The sequence below is a fragment of the Canis lupus genome, chromosome 16, assembly GCF_048164855.1.
Source record: "Canis lupus baileyi chromosome 16, mCanLup2.hap1, whole genome shotgun sequence".
Taxonomy (NCBI): domain Eukaryota; kingdom Metazoa; phylum Chordata; class Mammalia; order Carnivora; family Canidae; genus Canis; species Canis lupus.
Window position 1 is genome coordinate 59,492,992 of NC_132853.1, and position 19,054 is coordinate 59,512,045.

The following is a 19,054-nucleotide window of genomic DNA, read 5'->3' on the forward strand; positions in this document are numbered from 1 at the left end:
TTGTAGATGCTGACTCTTCCCTGGTGGCAGATGCCGACCCTTCCCTGGTGGCAGATGCCGACCCTTCCCTGGTGGCAGACGCCGACCCTTCCCTGATGGCAGACGCCGACCCTTCCCTGATGGCAGACGCCGACCCTTCCCTGGTGGCAGACGCTGACCCTTCCCTGGTGGCAGACGCTGACCCTTCCCTGGTGGCAGACACCGACCCTTCCCTGATGGCAGATGCCGACCCTTCCCTGGTCGTAGATGCTGACCCTTCCCTGGTGGCAGATGCCGACCCTTCCCTGGTGGCAGACGCTGACCCTTCCCTGGTGGCAGATGCTGACCCTTCCCTGGTCGTAGATGCTGACTCTTCCCTGGTGGCAGACGCCGACCCTTCCCTGGTGGCAGATGCTGACCCTTCCCTGGTCGTAGATGCTGACTCTTCCCTGGTGGCAGATGCCGACCCTTCCCTGGTGGCAGACGCTGACCCTTCCCTGGTCTTACATGCCGACCCTTCCCTGGTGGCAGATGCTGACCCTCCCGCCATCAGGGCGTCACCCAGGCCCTGACGTTTGGGGTTTCTGTCTCCTTCAGGAAATTGCCGCTGCGGCCCAGCCCGCTCAGCCGGTGGGAGGGGCTGGCGACAAAGGTAAAGCCAAGGCCAAGACTCAGAAACTGAACCAGCCACCAGCAGGCACCCCTGCTCCCCCAGAACACCACCAGGTAGGGTGCCTGGTTCTTGGAAGCCTCCCAGTCCTGCCCTTTGTCCCACCACCTGCTCTTTCAAACCCCATTCTCTCTAAAGTTTATCCTTCATTCACTCATTCGGTGATTCTCTTTTGGGGGCCATGGATACAGCCACAAAGGAGACCTGGCTCCTGCCATCATGGCTCACATTCTACTACAGAGGGAAAGACAAAAAGCAAAGTCAGGCATGGGGAGAGCCACGGAGAATGCAGGGGGAGGGTGGAGGGTGCTGAAAGTGGGTGCTGGGAGCACGTCGCCAGGCAAGGCCCCCCCAAGGAGGTGCAGGTGGAGCAGAGATCTGAAAGAGTGAGGGCCAAGCCATGCCACTCTCTGAGAACATGTCCCAGGCAATAGCAGGAGATGCAAAGGCCCTGCGGCAGAGTGTGGTGGGCCCATTTAGGGAACAATAAGAAAGCCAGTGCCCCCAGGAGCAAGTGAGGAGAAGAGGGTCACAGGGGGGGCTCTTGGAGGCTGTGGCTCGTGGGTCAGAGGGCTTCAGAAGGTTCTGAGCAGGGAAGGGACACAACTGTTCTAGCCGTCGTGACAGCTGTTGGCTGGAGCAGGGCAAGTGTGGAAACTGGTTGTAAAGATTGGGGCTCGGTTACTTGTTCCAGAAAGCTGAACCCAAGAAGAAGATGGCCGGCCCTGCAGACAAAACAGGTGGAAGTGAGAAGGCCAAGCCGGGGGGTCCAAAGAAACCAGAAGGGAATAACAAGAGTTGCGTGGCCACCACGAAAAATGAGAAGGAGCAACGGGACCGCAAAGCCAGAGCGAGTGAGGTTATGGGGAGGTAGGTGTGAGCCCTGGGCCCCGGGGCATAGGCACCGCCTCCCAGACCACCCCCACCCTGGGGCTGGAGATGGAGAGTCCCAGGCTACTGCCCTTCTTGGTGACCCTTCTTGGGGAAACGGGGCACCTACTCAGGGCGCAGGCTGGGGAGCATCCTGCGTCCCCATTCCTTGCCTGGTTCAGTGCTCCTGGGGCCTCAAGGGCCTCCCAGGAACTCAGAGGGCCCGGTGGTGGAGGGGGGAGAGGCTGGCATGTCCCCAAGTGCTCATCAGCCCCCTCCCACCACTGCCCCCAGCCCTTCAGAGCTGGGCAGAGAGAGCCCCCTTGCAGGGGGATGCCCCCCTTCCTCGCCACCCCACTGCAGAGGGAGGCACAGTAGGACCCCGTGGTGTGGTGTCTGTCTGGAGCGTGGACGCTCTTGCACTGGGCCGGGTCGAGAAGCGAGGATCCTGTTGTGCACGTGCGTGTATGTGCGTGTGTGTGTGTGCGTGTGCATGTGTGTGCGGGTGCAGGGGGGGCGGGGGCAGACCTGAAGCTCATGGGTGCTTTCTTTTCTGGCTTTCCTCCAGCACCCCCCTGAGTGTCCAGGAAGGAATCACCGTGTACTTCCACGCCATCATTCCTAAGGATTGCAACGTGAACCTCAACTCACACCAGGTGTATGTCAGGGGCGGAGAGGAATTTGGGAAGCTCAAATGGCAGAATAACGTCTGTGAGATGCATTACACCAAGTGAGTGTGCGGAGGGCTTGCAGGGAGTCCCTCGGGGAAACATCCAGAACACCCAGTCTTCGAAATATACCGAGGCGATAATTCTTTTCAAGCTGATGACGTTTTTTACACACTCTTGGAAAATGACCGTTTCAAACAAGAGCTCCCCCCATAACATACTTTGTCCTCTGTCGCCATGGCCCATGGAATGTTGGTTCTGTGTGCAGACTGGTCCGTGAAGCATCCTCCTGCTCAGGAGTGAGGTGTAGCTTCGAGTCTGTGCTCCATGCAGTTTGAGGAGAGCTAAAATGTTCAAAATAGAATTTTTTTCTTTTCTTTTCTTTCTTTTTCTTTTTTTTGATGTGACTGGTGTCCTGTTTATTCAGAGACCTGCATGAGAATGGGTACCTCGTGGAAGGCCATACCGTCCTTTCCAGGCAGCACGTGGATAAACCCATCCCCTACAAGTACGTCATCGTGGACGGCGACGGCTGCTGCGAGTACGAGTTTATCTACAAACAAAAGCAGAAGCACGGCGACCACGTCAACCGTTGCCTGGTCGTGAGGTCCGAGCTTCTGGCCTTGGGAGGTGAGTCGGGGCAGGGCCTCGGGGCCGAGCTCAGGACTGCGGGCGCCAGGCCTCCCAGAGTGGCCTTCCTCTGCAGAGCAGGGCCCCTCGGTGGGTCCTCCTCACCGGCGTGGCCCCGGACCCCCGCCGCTGGCTCTGCGTTGAGGAAACCCGAGTTTGGAAGCCGGAAAGTTGATCAGTGTAACAGAACCACTCATTTCCAAGGGGAAACCAGGAAAAGGATTTTTGCTAAAGGGGGAGATGGTGAAGCCGCTGGGGGTGAGGAGCTGGGCAGGGGAGGGGGCTGCAGGGGGCTGGCAGGAAGATGAGGCCAGAGCCACGGGCACCCACCCCCTGCCCCGGAGACCAGCCACGGGCACCCACCCCCTGCCCCGGAGACCACGAGTCAGACCCGTACCCACACCCGCACCCCTGCTGCTTGGCGTCCGCGCCGCCCTCCACGCTCTTCTCCTTTCTCCTGTTTATGTCTAATTGCTTCCTTTTCTTGTCTTCTCTGTTGTCTCTTTGCTCTATTTTCCACTTGTTACATGCAGCGTGTGTGTGTGTGTGGGGGGGTGCATGTGTGGTGTGCGGGCTGTAGGACCGTGTAGTGTGGCTGTGGGGTATGTGTAGCATGTTTGGCAGGTGTGGCGTTGTGCGGCGTGTAGGAGTATGTGGGACATGAGAGCGTGGGGGTGTGTGTGTGGTGAGTGTGGGCATGTAGGAGCGATGGGGGTGACGTGTGTGGTGTGTGTATGGCGTGCGGGTGATGTGTGTGGCCTGTATGAATGTATGGTGCGTGTGAGTGTGGCGTGTGTGTTCTATGTAGCCACGATCGCCGCAGCTCCTGCTTTGGGAACTCACGCGGACCTTGTCTGTGGCCTGGCGCCCAGTCGGTGGTAGGTGTCCCCATGTGCTGAGCAAGGCCAGCAGCGTGCGGGGCCGCTCGGATCTCTGCACGTCCCGTACGTGAAGCCTATTTGATCAAAAGGCCTTTCTGGAAGGGTTGGAGCGTCAGCTCCAGAGAGGAGAGCCTCCGTCCCTCCGTAACCGGGTGCTCCTCCCTGTAGGGCAGCCGTGAGCACCCTGGGGCTTCAGATGCCGCCCGGCCGGGGTGACCGTCAGGGCCTTGGGGAGCCAGTGCCCGAGCCAGGTGGGCGGGATGGGGCTGAGGCCTGGTGACCATGGGAGGCCCTTCGCTGGCTTCCTGCGGGCCGGGAGGTCATGGCTGGAGCACAGGTGCGGGGTGCCCTGGCGGCTGACATCCTGGTGGACGGCTTGGGAAGGCATCTGGAAGGTGCCAGAACCCGGGAGAGGTTTGTGTTCTGCTCCCTATCGCGCAGCAGTGGCTCATCATAGAGGGACTTGAACAAATGCAGGTTTCCTTATTCCCAGCGCAGGTGAGGGGAGAGGTGGCTGTGCCCTTCCTCTCTGTGAGCGTCCCCGCCAGGGTGGGGCCCCCGGTGCAGCCCCGCGCCCCCAGAGACCCCGACAGCAGAGCGCTTGCTGGTGCTGGGCGGAGGGGGGCCTGCCATCACGCCCCCACCTCTGCTGCCCCGCCTCCGCCCTCCCTGTTCCCTGGGCTTTCGTTGCTTGGTTTTGTTTCGTGGTTTCTCACGCTGTCCGACCGTCCTTGGTGGAGGCACTTCACCCGCCAGCACTCATCCCGGTTGCTGCTGGGAGACTGACTTTTGTCACCTTGACCTGTCTTCTCTATTCACATTTTCATGCCCGTTTTGGGGTATTTTTTCCTAACCTTCAAGATTTTCTTTCTCTTTTCTCTAGTGGGTTGGAAATGTCAACGTTTCATCTCCTTTCTTTTGGTAGATTCTGAGAGACCCAAGACATCTGATGCAACACCCCCCCCACCCCAATCCCCGCAATCCCGGGGTCGACGGTGTCCCCTGCTCGGGAGCCTGGGGACACTCCCTCCTCCTCTGTGATGTGGGCCCGGCCAGGCCAGCAGCTCACCGGGGCCTCTGGAGGCAGGTCACAGGGGGCAGGAAAAGCAGTGACTCCAAACAGTAATTTCGGGTCCTCGCGGGGCCTACAGGGCTGGGGTGAGCGGGCACCTCCGTGCCTGCAGCGAGATGAGCAGAGCACCTGCTCTTCCGGAGACCTGCGCGTTCTGAACTTTGTGGCTGATTCTGTGTGTTTGTGTCGCCTCTGGCATCTTAGTGACCGCTTGGTCTTGTCATTCTGTGCAGCCGGCTTTGCTGGGTCTCCTAGCTCCAGTCTAGGAGCAGTCACGTTCTCAGCCCTTGCGTTGCATCAAGGGCTCTGTCTTGTGTGTCGTGGGGTCCACACTGTCCTTAATGGAGGGGGCGTCACAGTTCCCAGTACAGAGGACACCAAGCACTGGCACCCAGTGACCTACAGCATGGTGCTCGGGCGCTAGCCAGGGCAGTTTGGGGAGAGAATCCTTAACCTCTGCGCCATCGTTCTCTAAGGAACCCGTGTACCAACCGCACTGAGCCATCGGTTCAATCAAGACACGTTTGGAGTATTTCCAGGCCAGCTGAATCATGTGACCTTGGGTCCCCCTCTATCACCGTGGGGCGACAAGGGTCCGTGTCCTAAACACAGCTGTGCTCACTCACGGGGCGGCTCGGGTGGCTCCTCCACTGCGGGGACCATTCCTTCCACTCCTCTGCCGGCGCCAGCGTGTGGGTCACCTCCCGGGTGGGGTCCCGGGGCGCGCTTGGGCGGCCTACAGTGTGGTGCTGTCCTGTCCTCGCTCCTAGACTGGCACCAGTATGACGACATGGTGCGCATGGAGTCCCCGGGGAAGCTGCAGAAGCTCATGAGCTCCGTCACCGACAGCATAAGGAAGGACTTGGTGAAGGGGAAGCAGGTGGCCGCCACCCTCATGCTGGACAACATCTTCAGCCTCCTGCAGGCCTGGGGCGCCATCAACCTCAGGAGCTTCCTCGTGCAGTTCCAGCAGTTCTTCTCTGTGGTCAGGGTGCCCATGATCTACGAGGGCCAAGCGCAGCCCTGGCTCTCGCTGAAGTACGACGAGAAGGAGGTACTGGCTTCAGGGGCGCGGCAGCTCCCCCAACCTGGACACCACCCACTTCCTACCGGACACCCCGCCCCCCCCCCCCCACCCCCCCCACCCCCCCCACCCCCCCCCCCCGAGGCCAGAGCCGGTGGCAGTGGCGGGACTGCCTGGGATCCTCCTCCTCCCGGGTTTCTTCCTTCTGGCCCCTCCTCCTACCCCTCCCCTGCTCCCCCTTCACCCCCCCCATCCCACCTCCCCTGCCCCCCCCCGGCCCCGCCCCCTCCCCTGACCCCACCCCTAGTCTCACCTCTCCTGGCTGCCCCTGCTCCCTCCTGCTCCTGCCCCCTCCCCTGGCACCCCCTGCTCCCGCCTCCTGCCCTGCTCCACCTCCTCCCCTGGCCCCGCCCCCCTCCCCTGCTCCCACCTCCTCCCCTGGTCCCACCCCTAGTCTCACCTCACCTGGCCCCACCCTGGCCCCCCACACACACAGACCCCCTCCCACACCGAGTCTCTGGTAATATAGGGAGAATGGGACCCTCCTTTATCGCCCCTCTCCCACATGGTGGGATGGCTCTGGCAGTTTTGAGAAGAACCTGGGGCCATTTCTGAGTTGGCAGTTGGACCCTTGCAGGCGTCGAGGGCCCATCCATCGTGCAGGGCTTCTGGACTGCACCATTGATGGTGGCCCCCAACAAAGGCCCCGGGGCAGCTGGGGAGGCAGGGCAGTGGGGTGGCCCCTCCATGGAGCTGGCTCTGCCCCTTGGGGCCTTGGGCCCCCTCAGGCTGTTGTGACCCTGAGGACAAAGACGGGCCGGCCGTGCGGGCACCTCTGATGGCTTCAGCTCCATGGTTCTGTCTTCTCTTCTGGGATCAGGTGAAGAAACACCTGTGGGAGTATTTGAAAAATCAAGCAGCGCCACTTCTGGAAAGTAGTGTGGACCCTCTGCCTGAGGACCACCCAGTGAAGAGTCCGTTGAGAATGGGCCTGATTGTCCTTTTTGCTGTGGAAAAATTTAACATTCCCTTATCAGACAGTGACCTGAGCATGCTCTGTACCCTTCTCTGCTCGAACGTCAGGTCACCAGGTGATCTTCACAGTGACCTAAGTGACATCTTTGAAACATATCAGAGGTATGTATTGTGTGTGTGTCAAATGATTTTATAATGATTTTTTAAAAGATTTATTTATTCATGAGAGACACAGAGAGAGAGAGAGAGAGAGAGAGAGAGGCAGAGACCCAGGCAGAGGGAGAAGCAGGCTCCCTTGGGGGAGGTCGCTGTGGGCCTCGATCTCAGGACCCAGGGGTCACGCCCCGAGCCAAAGGCAGACAGGTGCTCAACCACTGAACCACCCAGGCGTCCCCACACTACATTTTTTAAGAGAGAACGACGGGTGGCAGATGTACAAAGCTTGCTGTTTCGAGTGTCTTGAAGAGCTGGCAAGCGGTAGCACCTTGCGATTGTAGGGAGAATGCCGGATGTTGTCTGCAGGCTTCTCCCTGCACTGGCAAAGTGGCTTTCTATCCGGGTTTACTGTTGCCAGACGGTCTGGGCTCATGGATCACACAGGACCCCTGAACCTCAGCTGTCGAGGAGGGATATTTGCCATGGGGCTTCAGGGAGGGACTGGCCAAGGCCCGGGGCTTCGTGGGGTGCCCAGGGCGCCCCGAGGTCCATCGCCCCGGTGCAACCATATTTCTCTTGGGGCTGGTTGCTCTTTTCGAGTGCTCCTGAGTGTGAGGAGCCATCAGACCCTGGGCAAGATGCTGGCCGCCCCAGCTCACCGCCACTCTCCGTTCCCCCCACAGCTGGCGAGAGGCCTTGGTTAACCTGTGCCAAAAATGCATGGAGCAAACAGTTGACCTCTGGGTGCTCACCCTGCCCCTCCTGCACTACTGCATGGAGCTGTTCCTGCAAGGAAAGGACTGCAGGATGCAGCCTGAGGACACCTGGGCGGCCCTGGAAGGAATCTCCTTCTCAGAGTTTCGGGAAAAAAGGCCAGATCAGTAAGTTGCAGAGCTGCACTTCCATCTGTACATCTTAGAATAACAACTGTGCTTCTAGGACCTCCATGGGGCTCCCTGGGTGCACATGCCCCCACTTCTCGCGACGCTTCTTTTAAAACTACTCCTTTAATAAATTTTAAACATACAGGAAATGTAAAGAAGAATATTAAAAAAAAATGGCTTGCATTCCCAGAGATAATCACTATTGTTCACACTTTGGCGGGCACATTTCCGGGGTTTTTGTCCAAACGCATGTTGGTGGGCACGTTAGGTGCTCAACGTTAGGTGACAAATGATTGGCCATTTATTCTGTTCTCCAACAGGCTTTTTTTTCCACTTCATAGTATTCTGTGAGCAACTCCTCCTTGGTAAACGCCCAGCTACGTTGTTATAATGACCGCTCACCCATTAGAATTAATTTTTACGTAAGCAGGGACTGGGCATGTGGATTAGTTCTTATTTTTTCAGTCTGACTTGGTAAGCATGCATGCTTTGACGAGCATCCTTATTCTCTCCCTGCCCAATCTTTTCCTCAAGATAAATCCCTGAAAGCGGGGCTGCTGGTCCAAGGCTCAGCGCATTGTACATGCAAATCTCGAGGTGGTGAAATACCAGTCTCGAGGTGAGCAAAGCTTTCTTACAGAAGACAGAGAGCACAGTCTACCAACGAAAAGTGGTAAATTGAACTTAAGTACAAAAAAATCAAAACTAAAAAATACAGAAAGATGAACACTTGTGCTCCTTTGCAAGCACAGAGCCGCCCCCCCCCCCGCCCCCGCCCCCGCCCACCCACCTTGTCTTGTGTCAGAGAAAGAAAGGATTCCAAGTCTCACCTGCTCCCACCCATCCACCAACCCAGGACGCTCCTGCCTGCGGGTTTTTAGGGATTAAGATGGCTAGATTAAGTTATTGCTTCTTCACTATTATAGGAACCTTTTGACGTTAAAGCCCAGTTAAGATGATATAATTGCATTATTTTAAGTGGTGTCCAAACTCTTTTTTTTTTTTTTTGAATAATAGCCCTTGGCTAACATCTTTCTTTTTTCTTTTTTTTTTTAATTGGAGTTCAGTTTGCCAACATATAGCATAACACCCAGTGCTCATCCCGTCAAGTGCCCCCCTCAGTGCCCAGTCACCCCAACCGCCTGCCCACCTCCCCTTCCACTACCCCTTGTTGGTTTCCCAGAGTTAGGAGTCTCTCATGTTCTGTCTCCCTCACTGATATTTTCACTCATTTTTTCTCCTTTCCCTTTTATTCCCTTTCACTATTGTTTATATTCCCCAAATGAATGAGACCATATAATGTTTGTCCTTCTCCAACTGACTTATTTCACTCAGCATAATACCCTCCAGTTCCATCCACGTCGAAGCACACCGTGGGTATTTGTCATTTCTAACGGCTGAGGAATATCCCACTGTACACATAGACCACAACTTCTTCATCCATCATCTGTCGATGGACACCGAGGCTCCTCCCACAGTGTGTCTATTGTGGACATTGCTGCTATAAACATCAGGGTGCAGGTGTCCTGCCGTTTCACTGCATCTGTATCTTTGGGGTAAATCCCCAGCAAGGCAATTGCTGGGTCGTAGGGCAGATCTATTTTTAACTCTTTGAGGAACCTCCACACAGTTTTCCAGAGTGGCTGCGCCAGTTCACATTCCCACCAACAGTGCAGGAGTGTTCCCCTTTCTCCACATTCTCTCCAACATTTGCTATTTCCTGCCTTGTTAATTTTCACCATTCTCCCTGGTGTGAGGTGGGATCTCATTGTGGTTTTGATTTGTATTTCCCTGATGGCCAGTGACGCGGAGCATTTTCTCATGTGTTTGTTGGCCAAGGTCTTCCTCTGTGAAATGTCTGTTCATGTCTTTTGCCCATTTCATGATTGGACTGTTTGTTTCTTTGCCGTTGAGTTTAATAAGTTCTTTATAGATCCTGGATACTAGCCCTTGATCTGATAGGTCATTTTCAAATATCTTCTCCCATTCTGTAGGTGTCCAAACTTTCTAGTAGAAATTTAGTTGTTAATAGTGGAGGATGGAAAACACCAGCCTTGGTCTTTAAAATCTTGTCTTTCAGGCAAAAGTGGCCTTTACTGTGTTGTGAGCCTTTATCCACACTTAAAGGCTTAGAGCCTTCTAAGCCCTTGTGACATTCTTTTTTTTTTTTTTTTAAGTTTATTTATTTATTTATTTATTTGAGAGAAAGACAGAGAAGATGAGTGAGGAGGAGGGGCAGAGGGAGAGGGAGAAACAGACTTTTCACTGAGCTGGGAGCTAGACTTGGGAACTCGATCCCAGGACCCCTGAGATCATGATTTGAGCCTAAGGCAGGCACTTAACCCACTGAACCACATAGGCGCCCACCCCTGTGACTTCTGTGGCACCTTGGTTTATTTATTTTCTATTTCTTCTGGGGTCTCCAGTACGATGTCACAGAATCAGCATAATCTAAATACCTTTGCTGGGCTCACGTGGACCATTTGATCTGGAGCATTCACTTAATTCACTCATCAAAATGCTTAATTCATAAATCATTGAGGCCATGATGGAAAGTTAATGATGGAACCACCGTGTAAGGCAGCGATCCCTCTTGTGGATGTGTATCCCAAGGAAATGAAATCAGTATCTTGGAGCCATATGGCAGTCACCTGTTCACTGCAGCATTATTCACAATAGCCAAGACACGGAAACAACCCAAGTACCTATTGACCGGTGAATGGATTGCAAAGATGTGAGGTACACACACACGTGCGCACACACACACAGGGGAACATGATATGTGTGATTTCACTTGTGTGGAATCTAAAAACGTCAAACTCATAGAAACAGAGTAGCATGGAGGCTGCTGGCAGCGAGGGGATGGGGGGACATCGGGAGATGTTGGTCAGAGTACAAATTTCCAGCTGGAAGAGGAGTAAGTTTTGAGGCCTATTGCGCAGCATGGTGACATAGTTATCCTGGATGACGTGCTTCCAAGTAGCGGAGAGAGGAGATCTTCAGTGTTGTCAGCACGGAAGAGGAATGCTGGTTACGTGACATGGTGCAGTGCTAGCTAATGCTTCGGTGAAGTGTATCAAGTCAGCACATCCTCGTCCATGTTAAGCGTCCACAACGTTTGGCGTCCGTTATACCTCCATGAAGCCAGAAAAAGTGCTTAATTCTTAGTGCAGGTTTTTGCTGTGGGCAAATATCCACATCATGTAATTTGCCCTTTTTATCGTTTTTGGCGTAGAGTTCAGTGGCACCCGGTACACTCATGTTGTTGTGCCGCCACCTTCCCTCCCCAGAGGCGTTCCCATGTTCCCAGACTGAAACTCTATTCCTACGAAGTCACATTTCTGTCTCCCCGTCCCCCCACCCCCTGGTAAGCACCATCCTACTTTCTGCCCCAAGAATCTGTGCATGCTAAGGACCTCATGTAAGTGGAGTCAGGGGGGGGTCCTCTTGCAACCGCTGGTTTCACTCCACATCGCATCCTCAAGTTTCATCCGTTTTGGTGAATTCTTACTATGTTATTGTTTGCTTTGGGTTTGATTCACTGCCTGGCATTGCAATTATCTTTTTTTTTTTTTTTTTTTTTTTTTTAATTTATTTTTTATTGGTGTTCAATTTACTAACATACAGAATAACACCCAGTGCCCGTCACCCATTCACTCCCACCCCCCGCCCTCCTCCCCTTCTACCACCCCTAGTTCGCTTCCCAGAGTTAGCAGTCTTTACGTTCTGTCTCCCTTTCTGATATTTCCCACACATTTCTTCTCCCTTCCCTTATATTCCCTTTCACTATTATTTATATTCCCCAAATGAATGAGAACATATAATGTTTGTCCTTCTCCGACTGACTTACTTCACTCAGCATAATACCCTCCAGTTCCATCCACGTTGAAGCAAATGGTGGGTATTTGTCATTTCTAATAGCTGAGTAATATTCCATTGTATACATAAACCACATCTTCTTTATCCATTCATCTTTCGTTGGACACCGAGGCTCCTTCCACAGTTTGGCTATCGTGGCCATTGCTGCTAGAAACATCGGGGTGCAGGTGTCCCGGCGTTTCATTGCATTTGTATCTTTGGGGTAAATCCCCAACAGTGCAATTGCTGGGTCGTAGGGCAGGTATATTTTTAACTGTTTGAGGAACCTCCACACAGTTTTCCAGAGTGGCTGCACCAGTTCACATTCCCACCAACAGTGTAAGAGGGTTCCCTTTTCTCCGCATCCTCTCCAACATTTGTTGTTTCCTGCCTTGTTAATTTTCCCCATTCTCACTGGTGTGAGGTGGTATCTCATTGTAGTTTTGATTTGTATTTCCCTGATGGCAAGTGATGCAGAACATTTTCTCATATGCATGTTGGCCATGTCTATGTCTTCCTCTGTGAGATTTCTGTTCATGTCTTTTGCCCATTTCATGATTGGATTGTTTGTTTCTTTGGTGTTGAGTTTAATAAGTTCTTTATAGATCTTGGAAACTAGCCCTTTATCTGATATGTCATTTGCAAATATCTTCTCCCATTCTGTAGGTTGTCTTTGAGTTTTGTTGACTGTATCCTTTGCTGTGCAAAAGCTTCTTATCTTGATGAAGTCCCAATAGTTCATTTTTGCTTTTGTTTCTTTTGTCTTCGTGGATGTATCTTGCAAGAAGTTACTATGGCCGAGTTCAAAAAGGGTGTTGCCTGTGTTCTTCTCTAAGATTTTGATGGAATCTTGTCTCACATTTAGATCTTTCATCCATTTTGAGTTTATCTTTGTGTATGGTGAAAGAGAGTGGTCTAGTTTCATTCTTCTGCATGTGGATGTCCAATTTTCCCAGCACCATTTATTGAAGAGACTGTCTTTCTTCCAATGGATAGTCTTTCCTCCTTTATCGAATATTAGTTGCCCATAAAGTTCAGGGTCCACTTCTGGATTCTCTATTCTGTTCCACTGATCTATGTGTCTGTTTTTGTGCCAGTACCACACTGTCTTGATGACCACAGCTTTGTAGTACAACCTGAAATCTGGCATTGTGATGCCCCCAGATATGGTTTTCTTTTTTAAAATTCCCCTGGCTATTCGGGGTCTTTTCTGATTCCACACAAATCTTAAAATAATTTGTTCTAACTCTCTGAAGAAAGTCCATGGTATTTTGATAGGGATTGCATTAAACGTGTATATTGCCCTGGGTAACATTGACATTTTCACAATATTAATTCTGCCAATCCATGAGCATGGAATATTTTTCCATCTCTTTGTGTCTTCCTCAATTTCTTTCAGAAGTGTTCTATAGTTTTGAGGGTATAGATCCTTTACATCTTTGGTGAGGTTTATTCCTAGGTATCTTATGCTTTTGGGTGCAATTGTAAATGGGATTGACTCCTTAATTTCTCTTTCTTCAGTCTCATTGTTAGTGTATAGAAATGCCACTGACTTCTGGGCATTGATTTTGTATCCTGCCACGCTACCGAATTGCTGTATGAGTTCTAGCAATCTTGGGGTGGAGACTTTTGGGTTTTCTATGTAGAGTATCATGTCATCGGCGAAGAGGGAGAGTTTGACTTCTTCTTTGCCAATTTGAATGCCTTTAATGTCTTTTTGTTGTCTGATTGCTGAGGCTAGGACTTCCAGTACTATGTTGAACAGCAGTGGTGAGAGTGGACATCCCTGTCTTGTTCCTGATCTTAGGGGAAAGGCTCCTAGTGCTTCCCCATTGAGAATGATATTTGCTGTGGGCTTTTCATAGATGGCTTTTAAGATGTCGAGGAATGTTCCCTCTATTCCTACACTCTGAAGAGTTTTGATCAGGAATGGATGCTGTATTTTGTCAAATGCTTTCTCTGCATCCAATGAGAGGATCATATGGTTCTTGGTTTTTCTCTTGCTGATATGATGAATCACATTGATTGTTTTACGGGTGTTGAACCAGCCTTGTGTCCCAGGGATAAATCCTACTTGGTCATGGTGAATAATTTTCTTAATGTACTGTTGGATCCTATTGGCCAGTATCTTGTTGAGAATTTTTGCATCCATGTTCATCAGGGATATTGGTCTGTAATTCTCCTTTTTGGTGGGGTCTTTGTCTGGTTTTGGAATTAAGGTGATGCTGGCCTCATAGAATGAATTTGGAAGTACTCCATCTCTTTCTATCTTTCCAAACAGCTTTAGGAGAATAGGTATGATTTCTTCTTTAAACGTTTGATAAAATTCCCCTGGGAAGCCATCTGGCCCTGGACTCTTGTGTCTTGGGAGGTTTTTGATGACTGCTTCAATTTCCTCCCTGGTTATTGGCCTGTTCAGGTTTTCTATTTCTTCCTGTTCCAGTTTTGGTAGTTTGTGGCTTTCCAGGAATGCGTCCATTTCTTCTAGATTGCCTAATTTACTGGCGTATAGCTGTTCATAATATGTTTTTAAAATCGTTTGTATTTCCTTGGTGTTGGTAGTGATCTCTCCTTTCTCATTCATGATTTTATTAATTTGAGTCTTCTCTCTCTTCTTTTTAATAAGGCTGGCTAATGGTTTATCTATCTTATTAATTCTTTCAAAGAACCAACTCCTGGTTCTGTTGATCTGTTCCACAGTTCTTCTGGTCTCGATTTCGTTGAGTTCTGCTCGAATCTTTATTAACTCCCTTCTTCTCTTGGGTGTAGGATCTATTTGCTGTTTTTTCTCTAGCTCCTTTATGTGTAAGGTTAGCTTTTGTATTTGAGTTCTTTCCAGTTTTTGAATGGATGCTTGTATTGCGATGTATTTCCCCCTTAGGACTGCTTTTGCTGCATCCCAAAGATTTTGAACGGTTGTATCTTCATTCTCATTAGTTTCCATGAATCTTTTTAATTCTTCCTTAATTTCCTGGTTGACCCTTTTATCTTTTAGCAGGATGGTCCTTAACCTCCACGTGTTTGAGGTCCTTCCAAACTTCTTGTTGTGATTTAGTTCTAATTTCAAGGCATTATGGTCCGAGAATATGCAGGGGACAATCCCAATCTTTTGGTATCGGTTCAGACCCGATTTGTGTCCCAATATGTGGTCTATTCTGGAGAAAGTTCCATGTGCGCTTGAGAAGAATGTGTATTCAGTTGAGTTTGGATGTAAAGTTCTGTAGATATCTGTGAAATCCATCTGGTCCAGTGTATCATTTAAAGCTCTCGTTTCTTTGGAGATGTTGTGCTTAGAAGACCTATCGAGTATAGAAAGAGCTAGATTGAAGTCACCAAGTATAAGTGTATTATTATCTAAGTATTTCTTCACTTTGGTTAATAATTGATTTATATATTTGGCAGCTCCCACATTCGGAGCATATATATTGAGGATTGTTAAGTCCTCTTGTTGAATAGATCCTTTAAGTATGATATAGTGTCCCTCTTCATCTCTCACTACAGTCTTTGGGGTAAATTTTAGTTTATCTGATATAAGGATGGCTACCCCTGCTTTCTTTTGAGGACCATTCGAATGGTAAATGGTTCTCCAACCTTTTATTTTCAGGCTGTAGGTGTCCTTCTGTCTAAAATGAGTCTCTTGTAGACAGCAAATAGATGGGTCCTGCTTTTTTATCCAGTCTGAAACCCTGCACCTTTTGATGGGGTCATTAAGCCCGTTCACATTCAGAGTTACTATTGAGAGATATGAGTTTAGTGTCATCATGATATCTATTCAGTCTTTGTTTTTGTGGACTGTTCCACTGAACTTCTTCTTAAAGGGGAATTTTAAGAGTCCCCCTTAAAATTTCTTGCAGAGCTGGTTTGGAGGTCACATATTCTTTTAGTTGCTGCCTGTCTTGGAAGCTCTTTATCTCTCCTTCCATTTTGAATGAGAGCCTTGCTGGATAAAGTATTCTTGGTTGCATGTTCTTTTCATTTAGGACCCTGAATATATCCTGCCAGCCCTTTCTGGCCTGCCAGGTCTCTGTGGAGAGGTCTGCTGTTACCCTAATACTCCTCCCCATAAAAGTCAGGGATTTCTTGTCTCTTGCTGCTTTAAGGATCTTCTCCTTATCTTTGGAATTTGCAAGCTTCACAATTAAATGTCGAGGTGTTGAACGGTTTTTATTGATTTTAGGGGGGGATCTCTCTATTTCCTGGATCTGAATGCCTGTTTCCCTTCCCAGATTAGGAAAGTTTTCAGCTAGAATTTGTTCAAATACATATTCTGGCCCTCTGTCCCTTTCGGCGCCCTCGGGAACCCCAATTAAACGTAGGTTTTTCTTCCTCAGGCTGTCGTTTATTTCCCTTAATCTATCTTCATGGTCTTTTAATTGTTTGTCTCTTTTTTCCTCAGTTTCCCTCTTTGCTATCAACTTGTCTTCTATGTCACTCACTCGTTCTTCCACCTCGTTAACCCTCGTCGTTAGGACTTCTAGTTTGGATTGCATCTCATTCAATTGATTTTTAATTTCTGCCTGATTAGCTCTAAATTCTGCAGTCATGAAGTCTCTTGAGTCCTTTATACTTTTTTCTAGAGCCACCAGTAGCTGTATAATAGTGCTTCTGAATTGGCTTTCTGACATTGAATTGTAATCCAGATTTTGTAACTCTGTGGGAGAGAGGACTGTTTCTGATTCTTTCTTTTGAGGTGAGGTTTTCCTTCTAGTCATTTTGCTCAGTGCAGAGTGGCCAAAAGCAAGTTGTATTGGGAAAAAGAGAAAAAGAGAGGAGAGAAAGAAGGAAAGAAAAGAGAAAGAGAAAAAAAAAGAGGGAAGAGAAAAAAAACGAAAGAAAAAAAAGAAGAAAAAGAGAAAGAAAAAGAAAGGAGAAAAAAAGGGGGGGGTGGGGGAAGGAAACAAATCAAAAAGCAAAACAAAACAAAACAAACAAAAAAACCAAAAAAAAAAAAAAAAAAAAAAAAAAAAAAAAAGAACCACAGGGGAGTATCTTCTGATTCTGTGTTCTTTAAGTCCCTTGGCTTCTCCTGGAAGTTGTCAGTCTAGCTGGTGTTCTGGGGGAGGGGCCTGTTGTGCTGATTTTCAGGTGTCAGCAGTTGGGGGAGCTGCTGTGCCCCTGCCTGGTGCAGGGCTCGGTGGGGGTTGTTTACCCCGTGAGGCCGCAGGAGGAACAGCCCCAGTGGCGGGGCAGCTCTGGAAACCTGGATTCACCTCCGGAGCTCTCCGTCTGCAGGGCCTGGAGGCTCCGGGGCGGGGCCGCTGATCTGCTCAGCTGGGGCAGGAGCGTCCTCGCTGTCCTGGGCCCTCCCGGCCTCTGCCTGTCCCGGGGGAGGCGGGATCCTGGGCTGTGTCCCGGCGCCCTGTGCTCCGGAGCCTGCGCTGGTGGATTCGCGCTCCCGGGCCGCGCAGCCCCCTCCGCGGAGCCGCCGCCCAAGCCCCTCCGAGCTGCTCCTGGAACCGCGCAGGCCCCTCCGCACGGAGCCTCTTCCTCTGCCCGAGCCCGGCCGAGCTGCTCCCGGGGCCGCGCAGCCCCCTCCGCGGAGCCGCCGCCCGAGCCCCTTCAGCTGCTCCGGGTCCCGCCGGGTCCCGCCGTGCGCGCTGCAGCCCTTAGGGAGCTCGGCGCACTCTCCTGGGCGCGCAGTTGCTGTTACTGTCCCCGGGAGCCCGAGGGCATCCTCGCTCTCCTGGTTCCTGCTCCAACCCCCTGCGGGCCCCTTTCCGCCCGGGAAGGTCGGTGCAGCTCCTGCTCCTCCGGGACGGGGCTCTCCTGTCCTGGGGACACTCGCCCCGGCCTCAGCCCGGCTCCTCGCGGGGCCCCTCCCCCTTGGAGGCCTTTGTTCCTTTATTTCTTTTTCCCCGTCTTCCTACCTTGATAGATGCGCGAACTCTTCTCACTGTAGCATTCCAGCTGGTCTCTCTTTAAATCTCAGGCCGAATTCATAGATTTTCAGGATAATTTGAAGGTTTTCTAGGTAGTTTGGTGGAGACAGGTGATTTGGAGACCCTACTCTTCCGCCATCTTGCTCCTCCCCTGCAATTATCTTTAAAGTTTGAACTTGACAGGTCTCTTGGAACATGACTGTACTTACCCTGACTCCATCTGTGTTTGCTGATCCCAGCGCTGCTCTTCTTTCCCTGTTTTTGCTTACATAGGACACATCTGGTTAAGCTCATGAGCAAGTATATCCATCTGCTGAACGTAGACACGTACCTGTTCCGGTCCTGGTTCAGTCTGGTGCCTCTGAGCAACTTGCTTGACTATATGGAGAACTTCGTGGAGTATCAGAGTCACATCCCTGCTTGCATCCTGGACTGCCTTCAAGGGACTTGGTACCGGCTTCAACACCATACAAAACTCTCCAAGAGACATCAGGAGGTCTGTTGTCTGATGTTCAGAACAGGCTGTCCTTGCTTCAGCAAATGCAGATCAGAAACTAGACTTTCAGGGCCTGGGATTCCTTTTTTTCTGAGATCTTGGCAGAGGGAAGCACTTAGAAGCCAGAAAAGAGGGCAGGACTGCTGTTTCTTATGGCTACGGGGTTGCTTGTTTGTCATTACACTGGGCAGTAGAGTTCTGGCCTCTGGACGGTCAGGCCATGTGTGTGCACGAGTGTGCGTGTGTGCACGAGTGTGCGTGTATGCGTGTGTGCGTGTAGTTGGGGGGGCGGTCCACCCAGCTGCACACTCTCTCATTGCATGGAGGTGCAGGGATCAGGTATAATGTTTAAATCCTGAGTTTTATTTGTGAAAGATGTAAGCTTGGTTCTTGAGCACATAAAACTCGTTTGTAGGAAGAAGAGAATCCTTCGTTTTGCCTTATTTAGATTTTTTTTCTCTTCAATTCTGTTTTCACAAAGATGGTGGCGCTGTGATTAACTCTTTCCTATCTTTTTTCTTCACTGCCCCAGAACATTGGGAAGATATTAACGAGGCTGTTGGACCTCCTGAATATTTATCAGGACAAGTAAGTAGAAAAGTGAAACACAGTCTCGGTGTTACACGATTACTCTCTGACTGAGTGACAGTGTCCCGTGTTTGCTATTGAAATCAGAAGGTCTTCGATATATATCCCACCTCCTTTTTGAGCTATTAACATCCTGGTTTGGTTGGGTTTGGTCTTAAGGGGAAAATAATAGGTATCAGCTGCTGAGATTTGGGTTATTTCCACTGGGTGTTTTATCCTGTATGCATTTTTTTTCCATTTATATATATTTTTTAAACAATCACCATATTGCCTCTTCATACTTGTGTTCTGCATTCCTCTGATGTTGGTCTTTGTATGTTTTTTGCAAGCCAGGCTGGTTGGAAGTAAAAAATCAAACGTGACTTCACATAGTTTTTTCTTTTTTTAATATTTTATTTATTTATTCTTGAGAGACATAGAGAGA

General features: G+C 50.5%; 1 protein-coding gene across 5 annotated transcripts in view; it reads left to right on the forward strand.

The window, feature by feature from the left end:
• Window positions 1–19,054, forward strand: part of RNF213 (ring finger protein 213) — a 104,246-nt gene that overhangs the window by 18,801 nt on the left and 66,391 nt on the right. For all 5 annotated transcript variants that reach the window (XM_072781914.1, XM_072781913.1, XM_072781912.1 and 2 more), the window contains 9 exons: window positions 577–705; window positions 1,344–1,519; window positions 2,088–2,249; window positions 2,615–2,817; window positions 5,541–5,824; window positions 6,675–6,931; window positions 7,609–7,806; window positions 17,820–18,042; window positions 18,575–18,630. In XM_072781914.1, the coding sequence (XP_072638015.1) occupies window positions 577–705; window positions 1,344–1,519; window positions 2,088–2,249; window positions 2,615–2,817; window positions 5,541–5,824; window positions 6,675–6,931; window positions 7,609–7,806; window positions 17,820–18,042; window positions 18,575–18,630 (1,688 nt within the window). The remainder of the gene's footprint in view (window positions 1–576; window positions 706–1,343; window positions 1,520–2,087; window positions 2,250–2,614; window positions 2,818–5,540; window positions 5,825–6,674; window positions 6,932–7,608; window positions 7,807–17,819; window positions 18,043–18,574; window positions 18,631–19,054) is intronic.